The following is a 12,977-nucleotide window of genomic DNA, read 5'->3' as shown; positions in this document are numbered from 1 at the left end:
ATTTGTTGCAATCTGATTAGGAAAATGAAGCTGAGGGGCTTGGACTGTACCTGTCAAGCTTTTCCAGGCCCCCCCCCAGCCTCCAGGAACCATAAGGTCAGTACCAAGGCATAGAGGACTGGACTGGGAGGTCATAGGGCTCTGACTTGGCTGAGGTCTTAGGGAGAAAGTGGCAATACTGGGGTCTGAACCCAAACAATTGATCTCAGAGTCTGCTTGAGGGTTTCTCACAACACCACCTCCTCTGCCTCACAGCAACTGATTTCACACCTTGGTAAGTAGTGACAGGACAGTGTCAGGCAACAGGGTGTAGCAGTTGTGGCTGAGGACTCTGCCACCTCTGAGTGGTTGAACAAGAGATTTGCCCACTCTACTTCTGTGTCTCTGTAGGCACTTCACAAGAGTACATGGATCTGGAATGAACACAGCTGGAGATGGCTGTCATGGGGCAGGGATGGGCAAAGAGCAGTTTGGGGACTAAACTGAAGGGAGGTCAGGACAGAGCTGGAGTTGTAGGCCATCCCGAGATGGCTGTCTGGAGGAGGAGGCTTGGGGTGGTGGAATGTGAGTTCATTTTAGGACACGGGGAGCCAGAGGTATCGAGGAGACTCCCAGTGAGGAGAACTGGGGCTGCGAAGGGCTGGAGAGGAGGGAAAGGGGCGTCTCCTTACATGGGAATTGGGAAGGTGCCAGCCCTAGCCATCCGGGAGGAGGGGGCAGAGACCGCAGCGTCCGGCGGCCCCTTTAATCGAGGGCGCGCGCCAGCCGGCCCGCGCGCTCTCGCCGCCGTCGCCAGGCTGGAGCGGGAGCCGGAGCGGAGCCAGGGCCGGGGCCAGAGCGGGTGGAATGGAGCCCCCGCGCGCGCCCGCTCTGCGCCGCCTGCTGCCGTCGCTGCTGCTCCTGCTGCTGCCGCTGCCCCCCCGCGCCCGGGCCAAGTACGTGCGGGGCAACCTCAGCTCCAAGGAGGTAAGCGCGCCGGGCCCTCCCCAGCCACCCCCCGAGCCCCCGGGGGACAGGAGGGAGGGAAGGGGGGAGGTGCCTTGCCGCCCCTCCCGGGCGGTCTCTGGAACCTGCGGCGGTGGGGAGGTGGGGTCAGGGGCTCTGCGGGTCTGCGTCTGAGGCTGAGGGGAGCTATGGGGTGGCGAGGGGACTCAAGGATTGTAGGAGGGACATTGAGGTCAGAGCTGGGCGAGGAGGGGGGCCGGGTTGGGAGAGTTGGAGTTTGGGGTGGGGGTGGGGGAATGCCGAGGTGGTGCTGAAGGGACAGCACTTTTCACTCCGCAGAGAGCCTTCACAGTCCTGTTCCGGACCAGGAGAGGGCCGTTTAGAACACTCCCCAATACCTGATCGTGGGGTGTGTGTGTGTGTGTGTGTGTGTGTGTGTGTGTGTGTGTGTGTACGTGTGTGTGCACAATTCGGGGGGTGCCAGTGGGATGGTGTCTGGGACAGAAAGTCGCCAGGATGGGGATCTGGCTGTTCAGGGTCTTTCTCAGGTGTCTGGGAAATGGGAGGAGTGTTTGAACAGAGGGAAATAAACTCGGGCGGGGGACATCTGTGAGGCAGGGAACCAAGGCGAAAGGATTATAGAAGAATTTTGGAGGCAACTTGGTGCCCTTAGGCTTGGGAAGCCAGGTGGTCCAGGGGAAGGAAGGAAAGTTGGGGGTCTGTGGAGTGGAGGAGAGTTCTTAAAGGACTCCGAAGAGGCTCTGAGTGGGCCCCTTTTCCAGGACTGGGTGTTCCTGACGAGATTTTGCTTCCTCTCGGATTACGGCCGACTGGACTTCCGTTTCCGATACCCTGAGGTGAGCCTTCCCCAAACCTTAGCCATGCTGAAGCTGGATACTCCCTTGGCCTCCCAAGGCAGGGGCCATCCAGCTCCCTGCGCTCCCCCAACCCCCACATCTCTGGGTCTGCAGGCCAAGTGCTGTCAGAACATCCTCCTCTATTTCGATGACCCATCGCAGTGGCCGGCCGTGTACAAGGCAGGGGATAAGGTGAAGTCTGTGAGGAGGGGGTGGGGGTGGGGGTGGGGGAATAAGGTTGAAGCTGGCCAAGGAGTAACCACGTCCCTGCCTCCCCCAGGACTGCCTGGCCAAGGAGTCAGTGATCAGGCCAGAGAACAACCAGGTCATCAACCTCACCACCCAGTATGCCTGGTCAGGCTGTCAGGTATGGGCCCAGCCAGTGGACAGGTGCTGAAGGTCCAGCCAGGCAGAAATGCAGGCAGGCTTCAGCCTTCTTGCTTCTCCCCAGGTGGTGTCAGAGGAGGGAACTCGCTACCTGAGCTGCTCTAGTGGCCGAAGCTTCCGCTCAGTGCGTGAAAGGTGGTGGTACATCGCCCTCAGCAAGTGTGGGGTAAGGGTCTGGACCGGCCACCAGGGCCTTCTCCTCCTTGCCTTCCTGCCGATCCCCTCCTTGCCCAGGGCCCCCCTTAGGCCTCCACACCCCCCACAGGGAGATGGACTGCAGCTGGAGTATGAGATGGTCCTCACCAACGGCAAGTCCTTCTGGACACGGCATTTTTCTGCCGATGAGTTTGGTGAGTGTGTGGGGACCCCGGATCTTTGTGGGAGCCCAGAGCAGGGGAACCTGTTGAGGGGCACCCAGCTTGACTGAACAGTTTCCTCCTCCTACCACATTGGCAGGGATCCTGGAGACAGACGTGACTTTCCTCCTCATCTTCATCCTCATCTTCTTCCTCTCCTGCTACTTTGGATGTGAGTCCAGCACATGGTGGGGGTGGGCTGGGGGAGGTAGGAAACATGGGGGAGGGGGAACAGGATTGGAGAGATGGCTACTCTCTCTGTGAACAGCCTTCCCCTTTCCTCCTTCTAGATTTGCTGAAAGGTCGTCAATTGCTCCACACAACTTATAAAATGTTCATGGCTGCAGCAGGAGTGGAGGGTGAGGTGTAGAGGATCCTACCTTCTGAGTTCTGTGAGAGGAGGGATTTAGGGCTCAAATACCTGGGCATAAGAAAGGAGAGGCTGGGCGGTGGACTCCTGGGTCTGAGGGAGGTGGGGCGGGGGGGCTGGACTCCAGAGTCTCCTAGCAGATCAGTGGGAATAAATGGTCTAGAGTCCTGATGGGGATGAAGGAAGGTTCTGGTCATCTGGATCACAGTGCTGGGGAACAGTGATGCCCTAAGCCCGGTTTCTGTCCTTTCCTCTCTCTGCCCATCCTCCCCTCAGTCCTGAGCCTCCTGTTTTTCTGCATCTACTGGGGCCAGTATGCCACTGATGGCATTGGCAACGAGAGTCTGAAGATTGTGGGTGAGAATGAAGTGGGTCGGGAGGGTGCTGGGGCTCTTCTCCAAGCTGAGCCCTGTTCTGAGCTGCCCTCTTCTCCCTTCTACCAGCCAAGCTGCTCTTCTCCTCCAGCTTCCTCATCTTCCTGCTGATGCTCATCCTTCTGGGGAAGGGATTCACAGTGACCCGGTGCCCAGGCTGGGGCGGGAGGGAGCAATGGGGGCGTGTGTGTGTGGCTGGGCTAGGGAGCAGGGTGAAGGTTGGGTTGGGGGGTAGCTGCCCCCTCCTCTCTGACAGCCCCACTCCTGCTGTCCCCCCTCATGGCCTGCCGCCAGGGGCCGCATCAGCCACTCGGGCTCAGTGAAGTTGTCTGTCTACATGACCCTGTACACTCTCACCCATGTGGTGCTGCTCATCTACGAGGCTGAGGTGAGCCCCGCCGGCCACTGCTCAGGCTCTGCCCCATCCGCCCCACCCCTCAAAGCTTTTGGTGGCCTTTTCTACCTGTCTGCTAGCCCTTCCCCGCATGGCTCTCTTCCAGGCTCTCTCTCTCCAACTCCGTGGCTTTCTGCCTTCCCATCTCCCTAAGTGCATTCCTCCCCTCTTCACCATCTCCAAGTAGCTTTCTTCCTCCTCCATCTCTCACTGTCTGTCACATTCATGCTCAATGTCATGACTAAATTCAGGAGTCACAAAGGCTGGGATTCCACTCTGGCCCTCCCACTTCCCAGCTGCCTAACCTTGACTGATGGCCCCTCACTCTGGGTCTATTTCCTCTTCTGTAAAATTAGGAGGGTCTCACCTACCCCAGGGAATTTCTCTAAGGCTTTATATCACCTTGGCTTTGGCTAAAACCTCCCTGCTTAGCCTCAGTTTCCCCTTCTGTGAAGTGGGTGATAATAAGACCTGCTTCAGGAGTTCCCGTTGTGGCGCAGCAGAAACGAATCCGAGGTTGCGGGTTTGATCACAGGCCTCGCTCAGTGGGTTAGGGATATGGCTTTGCCATGAGCTGTAGTGTGGGTCGCAGACGCAGTTTGGATCTGGCATTGCTGTGGCTGTGGCGTAGGCAGTGGCTGTAGCTCTAATTGGACCCCTAGCCTGAGAACTTCCATATGCTGCAAATGAGGCCCCCAAAAAACAAAAGACAAAAAAAAAAAAAAGACTTGCTTCATTAACTTGATGCAAATGGAAAAGCTTACACATGGTGGTATTTAGCCCTATGGTAGTGGATATTTTCTCTTTCTATCTTTTTCACCCTCTCTCCACCTCTCTGTGCTTTCATCTCCATCTCTTATTCTCTTGCTGTTTCTGTCCTGACCAAGTACCTCTGTCCTGCTGGGTACCCAGGGTGGGTCCTGGGGTCTTTGCATGGAGGGCCGGAGGCCGTGGTTATGATAAACCCTCTCCCTTGGGTCCAGTTCTTTGACCCAGGCCAGGTACTGTACACATATGAGTCGCCAGCAGGATACGGGCTCATCGGGCTGCAGGTGGCGGCTTATGTGTGGTTCTGCTACGCCGTGCTGGTCTCCTTGCGCCACTTCCCAGAGAAGCAGCCCTTTTACGTACCCTTCTTTGCTGCCTACACCCTCTGGTGAGACGTGCTGGGCCCCGAACCTGTCCTTGCCTTCCCCAGCTCCTCAGAAATGGCTGTCCCCCAGCTCAGTCCCTCCCCAGGGAGGCAGATGGGCTTTCAAGTTAGGTAGCTGTCACCAGAGCCTGCAACTTCCTGGAAAAAAATTACTTTCCCAAAGTGAAAAAAAAAAAAAAAAAAGAGTGTCTCAGGTGGCTTACCCATAAAGAAAGATTGTCAAGGGTATCTTCAAACCCCACAGAGGTTTATCTCGAGCATGCACAGTGCCACATGTGAGGGCTTCGAGTCTGGCACATAGCAAGTGTCCAATTAAAGCTAGTTGTAATTTTTTTCATTCAACGTAACATAGCAGTGAAGTAGGTAGAACCTAGGCCAGATTGCTTGGGTTTAGATCCCATTTCTAAACCTTACACAAGTCAATTAAATTCTCTCTGCCTCAGTTTTCTCACCTGTTTAATGGGGATGGAAGTTGCACCTGTGTCATAGAGTCACTATGAGATTTAGATAAGTGTTTATATGTGAAATGGCTTAGAAACAGGTCTGGCAAGCAGTTAAGCCCTTAATTGTTATTATCATATGTTAATTCATTCATCAAACATCTGTTGATTTCCTGTCAGGTGCCAGGATTTCCCGTAGGGTAGAACCTAGTTGAGTTCAACCTATTTCTTGCCCCCTCCAAATTTCCCAGGCCAGTGGGATTCCTGTCTCCTTTTAACCTCCAGCTTCTGAAGGTCATACCTAGCTTCCCTCCAGTTTGGGATCCATTTGGTGTCTGTGTGTGTGCACAGGAAGGGATTTGGGGCCATAGGGTGGGGAGGAAGGCAGGGACAGTGTCTCTAACAACCTAATACTTCCTCTTCAGGTTCTTTGCAGTTCCAGTCATGGCCCTGATTGCCAACTTTGGGATCCCAAAGTGGGCCCGGGAGAAGATCGTCAATGGCATTCAGCTGGGGATCCATTTGTATGCCCATGGCGTGTTCCTGGTGAGGCTGGGCATCCAGGTGGGGGTGGAAAACACATGAGGATCCCCACCCCTGAGCTGCCTAAACCTTCTATCCTGAGCTCTTGGTCCATTTCCTTCAGTTCATCCCTTTAGTCATTCAACAGACACTTACTGAGAGCCTGCTGGGTTCCCGCAAGCTATTCCACCATATGCCCCAGCGTTGACTCTCTTCTATTTCTCTCTCCCACTTTTGTGTCCTGGCCTCTTCCCCAACCCCACCCTCTTTCTTCACCACTCCTATTCCTGACCCCGAGTCCCCAGGCTCTTACTTTTCCCTCTGGTATTCCCACTGCCTTCCCTAAGCCCCTTGGTTTCTATTCCTCTGCTCCCCTGCCCCATGTTCTCCTATCTCTGCTGCTCCATCACAGGAAGAAGAAGCTGGGGTGGGTCAGGCTGGGGCTCTAGGGGCCCAGATCTGAATCGCAGCAGGGAGTACCCTTCTTTGCCCTGATTTACATTCTGTCTGGCCTTCTGGGTGACAGTTCTGTTCATTCATTGATCCATCTATCCATCCAGCCATTAGCCATTCAGTGGGTACCTGTCTCAAACCAGCCTTTATGTCATGCTGGGAACACCCATATGCATTTATTTCTGTCCTCTTGTTTAATTGGCAGAGCAACCCCAGGGCAGGATGGATAACAGTCATTGAAACCATTATACAGAGAAGGGAAACTAAGGCCCAGAAAGGGGGTGACCTGACAGGGTTCCATGGCCTTTGGTGGCAAGGAGGGTGGGGGGTATGTGGGAACTTTGAACTCAGTCTTCTAATGGACCAAAGACCTGGCATAAGAGGGAGTCAGACAGGGAAACAGGCTTTGCTGAGGGCCCCAGCTCCTGACTCTTGAAAGGTCTACCACGTACTCTTTGTACAGATATACTCAGCCACTGGGGGATGGGGCCAGGTCTCCCATGTTCTCCTCTAGAACCTGACTTAGATACAGACTCACCTTCCTGGGACAGTCCCTCTTGAGGCTCTGCAGGAAGTCAGAAAGGGATAGAGAGAGGAGAAATGCTGAGAACCCACCACGTGCCAGGTTTTGCACCAGCGGTTTTCATTTCCGCCCTCTTTTCATCTTTCCAGGGTGGCACTGCAACCCCTTTTCTGCAGTGAGGCTCAGGGAGTTTAATCAACGTGCCCCAGATCCCATACTCAGTGAGCTGTGGGGCTGGGGGGTGGGGTGCAGGCTCAGAACACCAGTGCAGTGCCCTTTCTGCTATACTTCACCTTCAGCCGGTTTCCATCCTAAAAATGCTCACGTTAGCACAGCTCCACCTCTGGGATTCCACCACTCTTTGGTTTTAGCTCCTTGTTCACTTATTCAGCAATAACCTTAGAGGGGCCGTGCTGGGCTCCTGTGTGCAGTGCTAGGATCACATCCAGTCCCTGCCCTGTTGCCCGCCAGACTAATTGGGGAGACGTCTCCACATTCAACCAGTATTTTATTAAGAGCTTATATATGCCAGGCACTGTTCTAGAAGGTACTGGGGGTTCAGCAGGGAACAGAAGAGTCAAGTTCCATGCCCTCATGGAACTAACATTCTAGAGTCTGTCAGTTGCTGTCCAATTGAACGCTTTGTGTGTATGAAAATATTCTACAATCTGTGCTGTCTCATACAATAGTTACTAACCACACGTGGCTCTTAAGCACTTAATTGTAGTTAGTGTGACTGAGAAATCAAATTTTTAGTTTATTTTTGATTATTTTAAATTTAAATAGCCACATATAATAGTAGCTATCATATTGGACAGCGTAGATTGCTGATGCTTAACCAGTCAGGGATATCTCAGGGCTCTGATGGAGGAAGCACCCACAGAGTAATGAGCTGTGATGGACCAGGCAGGTTAGAACCCAGGGCACTGTGAGAGCCCAGAGGAGGGGCCTAATCCAGCTGACGGGCAGGGACGCGGGGTATGGTGTACATCAAGTGAAGGGGAATCCTTAGGGCCCCATGTTTAGGGAGGCAGCACTAGGCCTGGATAGCCCTTCTCCAAACTCCGCCTGCCCTTGGCCCCAGATCATGACACGCCCTTCGGCGGCCAACAAGAACTTCCCGTACCACGTGCGCACGTCGCAGATCGCCTCAGCCGGAGCCCCGGGCCCGGGAGGGAGCCAATCAGCAGACAAGGCCTTCCCGCAGCACGTCTATGGGAACGTGACGTTCATCAGCGACTCGGTGCCCAACTTCACGGAGCTCTTCTCCATCCCCCCGCCCGCCTCCTCTGTAAGCCCCGCGCCCCCGGCGCCCGAGGAGCTGCTGGCGCCGCCCCTGGAGTACCTGACCCCGCTCCCGGCCCCTCCACCACCCTCCATACCCCGGCGCCTGAGCCCACCCCCTGCTTTTCGCACCCCCCGCGCCCCAACGCCGCGCCGCGACCGTTCCCCGGCGCCTGCGCCCACCCTGCCGGACTGGGTCCTGGCGCTGTTGCGCACGCCCCCTCAGACGCCCCGCGCGGTGCCCCCGCCGCCGGCCTTCCGCGGTTCTCCCTACCCTCCCCGGCCGCCGCCGGAGTTCGCCCACCGCACCCCGACGCCGCCCCTTGAGTACCTGGCCCCCCTGCCCAGGCGCCCCTGACTAACACCTGTGCTCACACCTTGGGGGGGGGTCATCCAGAGGGAGGGGGGCGGGCCTTCGGGGCCGCATCTGCCCCCCGTGGGTCCTGGACGGCCTCTGACCCTGACCCCCCTCCCAGGCCGGGAAGCAGGTGGAGGAGACAGCGGTGGCGGCGGCGGCCCCGAGGGGCCGCGTGGTGACAATGGCCGAGCCGGGCGCGGCCTCCCCGCCCCCTCCCTCTCGGTTCCCCAAGGCGGTCGACCCGATCTGGGATGGCCCGACGCCGCCCTACCAGCCGCTCGTGCCTCAGACAGCGGCGCCGCACACTGGCTTCACCGAATACTTCAGCATGCACACGGCCGGGGGCAATGCACCCCCGGTCTGAGCACCCCTGCCCTCCCCTGCCCAATGGGCCGCGCGCCGGGCCCAGGCCGGGCTCCAGATCCCCACTCTATCCCGGCCCCAGGGCTCTGCCATCCAGGCCATCCCAAACCTCCCCACCCAACGCGCCCATGTGCGTAATATCCTCCCACCCCTTCCCCGACTCTTGTGCCAAACGGTCCCGCGGGAGCCGCTCTCCCCGTCCCCTCCCTTAGCCCCTGCCCCGAGCGGCACCGGATTCTGGGCTCCCGCTGTTCCGTGACCTCCGGCCCCCGGGCCCCCTACGAGACCTCTGACCCTGCTGGACCCCAGAACGATCCAGGGATCCTGCCTGTGATTCTCCAGGACTCCACGACCCCAAGCCACTGCTCCCAGGACGGATATTGTGAAGCTAGTCTCCATCTCTGTGACCTTGGACCCCTACTCTTTCCACCCTATCTCCATCCCAGAGGCCCTCCCTCAGGTCCCTGGCAGAAAGACTTTTTCCCCTTCTTGCCAAAATAAAGAAGATTCTTTGTTTTTATCTATATGATGGCCTCTTTTACATTTTGATAGTGCTCAGAGACAGGGCTGAGCAAGAACTGTTTCAGGCTCAGGACCTCAGTGTGCCCATCTGAGAAATGGTATTTTAGGATGGGCTTGCATAACATGACCTTTTGTTGCCCTAGAATCTGGGAGCACTGAAGATATGAATCATCAACTAGCAGAGTCCTCTCTCTTACGTTTGGCTTATTTTTACCTTTTCTTCCCGAGTCAGAGGTAGATGCGCCCCCCAGTGGCGGATGCTTCACTCAGCTACCTGCGACAAGAGTTCGGGTTACGATTTCAGCACTGCGCATGTATAAGTCTCACTTTCCGTCGGCCAAGTAGGTCATTGCTGCGCATGCGTCTAGGAACAAATGGGCGGGGAAGTTTCCGGAAGTCTCCCTTTGTGGAGGGGTGGGGTTGGGGGCACCGCAGTCCTCCCAGGGCCGCTCTGACCTGCTTCTCGGCGACTTCTCGCCTCCTCTTCGTTCTCTCTCCCACAGCGGCCTCTCGGGCCCCGCCCCCTCGCCCTCTTAGCGGGTCTTCCCGCGGCCGCTCTGGCCCGAGCGTCCCCTCGTCTCTCTGACCTGACTCATCCGGCTTCGAAGGGAGGCGCGGGTGGGTGAGCAAGGGAGTTTGTCTATGGGGTCCAGGCCTGAGCCCCTGAAGACCGGCTCGGCTCCGGGCACCCGCTCGCGCCCCGTCCCTGGCTGGAGGGGTCTTTTCTGGACCATTTGGGCCAGGCCTGGCCCGGCCTGCACACTTTACGTAGGCCTCTGCCAGGCTGTAGAGCCCATCGCCCCCTGGGGACCCACCGGGCTCTAAGGTCCGTTTCGGCTTGCAGCGGCCCGCGACTGTAACTGCAGGACACCATTTATGGGGTTAGCCAGTCTATGGGGGCCCGTGTCTATAAGGGACTCCCAAGGTCCCTAGGGGTCTGCCAGGTCTATTACGACCTCACTGACAGGGTTTTCCATGGGTCTATAGGGCCCAGCCCTCGGCATTCAGAGCCGGTCAGCAGCGGCGGTTCCCTTCGCGGGGACAGCGACTTCTGGACCTCCCTGGTCTACAAGGCAATGTACCATCTATAGAGGTCGCATTTTCAGGGCCTCAAGCCGGGTGGAGGGCCCTCTCCAGGTCTTCACCACGCATCCCGTCTGTAAGGGTCAGTGCTGGAGGGAGGAGGCGATGGCCCTGGGCCGGGCTCTGGCGGCTGCGCTGGCTCTATCTTTGGCCGCGCTGGGGCCACTGTTCCTTGGGGCCCAGGCAGGGGACTGCAAGGGGCAGCGGCAAGTGCTGCGGGAGGCTCCAGGCTTCGTGACAGATGGTGCGGGCAACTACAGCGTCAATGGCAATTGCGAGTGGCTCATCGAGGGTGAGTGGGGCCGAGTGGGTCACACACTCACTCATGCGCTAATTCGTTCATTTGTGCACTCGTTCATCCACTCCCCACGTTCCCAGAGCCCGGGTCTGGTCCAGCCCCTTTGCTCTGAAATGCAGCCAACCTGGGCCCTGCCCTGGAAGGCCTTGAAGTCTGGTGGGGGAGTTGCACTCAGATCCAGATGCCCAAGTCAGGAGCATCAGTGAGGGGTATTGTGAGTAACTAACTGTTAGAAACTCAGGCTCTGAGCCCAACCACCTGGCTTCATTGGAATTTGGGTTCTGCTTCTTAGTAGCTTTTTGAATTTGGGCAAACAGCTTTTTTTGTCTAAGGTTCGGCTTTCCCTCCCTGCAAGTGGGGCCAGTAATAGTACTCACCTCATAGGGCTGTTGGAATTAAAAAAGAACGGGTATTTACCGTGCCTGGCACAAACAGTAAATGCTCAATAAATAGTCTTAAGATTATGAATGTGGTTCTTTTTAAAGTACTTACAAGCATTTTTTTTTCCCAGTCATTCATGTGCCAGACATTGTCTTTGCCACTGGGATATAGCAAGAGACACAGCCCCAGCAATCCCTGATGACTTGGGGCTTGGAATCCAGTGGGAGAGACAAACACGCTAATAAACAGTGGCATGGAGGTCCCGTAGTGGTCAGCAGTTAACGACTGAGCATCCATGAGGACGCTGGTTCCATCCCTGGCCTTGCTCAGTGGGTTAAGATCCAGCGTTACTGTGAGCTGTGGTGTAAATTGCAGACGTGGCTTGGATGGTGCAGTGCTGTGGCTCTGGCATAGGCTGGTGGCTATAGCTCCGATTCAATCCCTAGCCTGAGGTTGAACAAAACAATGGCAGCCTGGAGTGGTTGGGGCTGTGATGGAGGAAACCCACAGTCTTGGGGGAGCCCAGAGAAGGTGTCTGACCTGTGGGGTGGGCGAGAGCAGAGAAGGCTTCTTGGAGTTGATGGGGAGCTGAGACCTAAGGGATCAGCCAGGAGGAGGAGAGATGTGCTCCAGGAAGAGGAAACAGCCTGTGCTAAGGCCCCATCCCTAACCTCGGGTTCCCAGTCCAGTGGGGGAAACAAGCACACCCCAGGGACTGGGTGGGAAGCCCAGAGATGACGTCAGACTTACTCTGGGCTATAGCTGAGGCCAGAGGCATGTGTAGGAGAGAGCAAAAGGGCATTTCAGGTGAGAGTAGCCCGTGCAAAGGCCTGGAAGCTGGAGGATATGCTGCTTTTGAGGAACTCAAAATCTATGCTAGAATACAGATCCAATGAGGCAGAGACTGGAGGGTTAGGAGGAACCAGACGGTGTAGGACCTGGTGATTTTTGAGCTGTGTCCTGAGGGCAATAAGGAGGCAAAAGAGAAATCCAAGACAGTGGCTGGAGAAGTCCAGGAGGGCTTCCCTTGGCAGCAGATGAGGAGCTGGCCTCCGAGAGATGTGGGAGTCCCCAGGAGGTCCTGGGTAAAGGCCAGAGGTGTGATGGCCCCGGATTGTGGGGCACCTCCCTTTGCAGGATGCGGAGCTTGGACTTTATCAGGGGGCACTGGGGCTCTATGGAAGGTTTTGAGCAGGGGAAGGATGTGCTCTAATTTATGTTTGTTTTTTTTTGTTTTGTTTTGTTTTTTTTTTGTCTTTTTGCTATTTCTTTGGGCTGCTCCCGCGGCATATGGAGGTTCCCAGGCTAGGGGTCGAATCGGAGCTGTAGCCACCAGCCTACACCAGAGCCACAGCAACGCGGGATCTGAGCCGCGTCTGCAACTACACCACAGCTCACAGCAACGCCGGATCGTTAACCCACTGAGCAAGGGAAGGGACCGAACCCGCCACCTCATGGTTCCTAGTCAGATTCGTTAACCACTGCACCACGACGGGAACTCCTAATTTATGTTTTAAATATTCTCTATGGCTGTTATGTGGGGTGTGGATGAAGCATGTTTCTTGGGGATGAGTGTATTTGTCCCCAGCTTGGGGGCCATTCCTCTTGGGGTTCAGAAGAGAATGGGAAATATGTGTATGTGTTAGGGGGTATCAGTCATTCTCCGGCCTTGGAGAGCTCCAGCCTGGTTGGAGATAGTAAGGCTGAACACAGATGTTCAGCCTCCAGTGTGCTCAGGGCTGAGACACAGAAGGTGCAGGACCAGGAGGTTAGACAGGTCTAGGGGAGTGAGAAGACTCTGTTGGGGGTCACAAGAGGAGAAGCCACCGGAGCAGGGTTCTGAAACATGCACAGGAGTTTTCCTGGGTTAAAAAATGGGAGCAGCCTCTATGAAGACAAAAGAGGGTCTTGGTG

At 56.3% G+C, this 12,977-nt stretch overlaps 2 protein-coding genes across 10 annotated transcripts in view; both read left to right on the top strand.

The window, feature by feature from the left end:
• On the top strand, positions 609–9,303 carry TMEM145 (transmembrane protein 145). 6 transcript variants are annotated; one of them, XM_021094427.1, is made up of 15 exons: positions 609–966; positions 1,728–1,802; positions 1,917–1,994; positions 2,083–2,169; positions 2,254–2,355; positions 2,455–2,539; positions 2,646–2,717; positions 2,836–2,904; positions 3,192–3,272; positions 3,359–3,437; positions 3,584–3,677; positions 4,667–4,839; positions 5,702–5,822; positions 7,859–8,065; positions 8,535–9,303. In XM_021094427.1, exons 1-15 carry the CDS (start codon positions 847–849, stop codon positions 8,778–8,780), a joined length of 1,689 nt encoding a protein of 562 aa, XP_020950086.1. In that variant the 5' UTR covers positions 609–846; the 3' UTR covers positions 8,781–9,303. The 6 variants fall into 6 exon arrangements, with proteins under 6 accessions (XP_020950086.1, XP_020950084.1, XP_005655933.1 ...); XM_005655876.3 differs by having other exon boundaries at positions 771–966; positions 7,859–9,303; XM_021094426.1 differs by having other exon boundaries at positions 796–966; positions 2,254–2,539.
• The window catches only part of MEGF8 (multiple EGF like domains 8), a 46,216-nt gene continuing 42,961 nt past the window's right edge, over positions 9,723–12,977 (top strand). For 3 of the 4 annotated variants that reach the window (XR_001303681.2, XR_002344663.1, XM_005655875.3), the window contains exon 1: positions 9,723–10,676. Coding sequence is in view for 2 of the 4 variants with exons in the window: in XM_005655875.3 (XP_005655932.1) it covers positions 10,490–10,676 (187 nt within the window). In the remaining 2 variants the exon portion in view is untranslated. The remainder of the gene's footprint in view (positions 10,677–12,977) is intronic. The other variant, XM_005655874.3, reaches the window with a different exon arrangement.

This window comes from Sus scrofa, chromosome 6, assembly GCF_000003025.6.
Source record: "Sus scrofa isolate TJ Tabasco breed Duroc chromosome 6, Sscrofa11.1, whole genome shotgun sequence".
Classification (NCBI taxonomy): Eukaryota; Metazoa; Chordata; class Mammalia; order Artiodactyla; family Suidae; genus Sus; species Sus scrofa.
This window is presented reverse-complemented; position numbering and strand designations above follow the sequence as displayed.

What these genes read in the sequence shown, in the direction of transcription:
- TMEM145 (XM_021094425.1), top strand. Translation starts at nt 847, where the DNA reads ATGGAGCCCCCGCGCGCGCCCGCTCTGCGCCGCCTGCTGCCGTCGCTG. An exon ending in TTTGCTGCCTACACCCTCTG is followed by an intron (nt 4,840 to 5,701) that starts GTGAGACGTGCT and finishes CTTCCTCTTCAG; the next exon opens with GTTCTTTGCAGTTCCAGTCA. An exon ending in ATGCCCATGGCGTGTTCCTG is followed by an intron (nt 5,823 to 7,858) that starts GTGAGGCTGGGC and finishes CCTTGGCCCCAG; the next exon opens with ATCATGACACGCCCTTCGGC.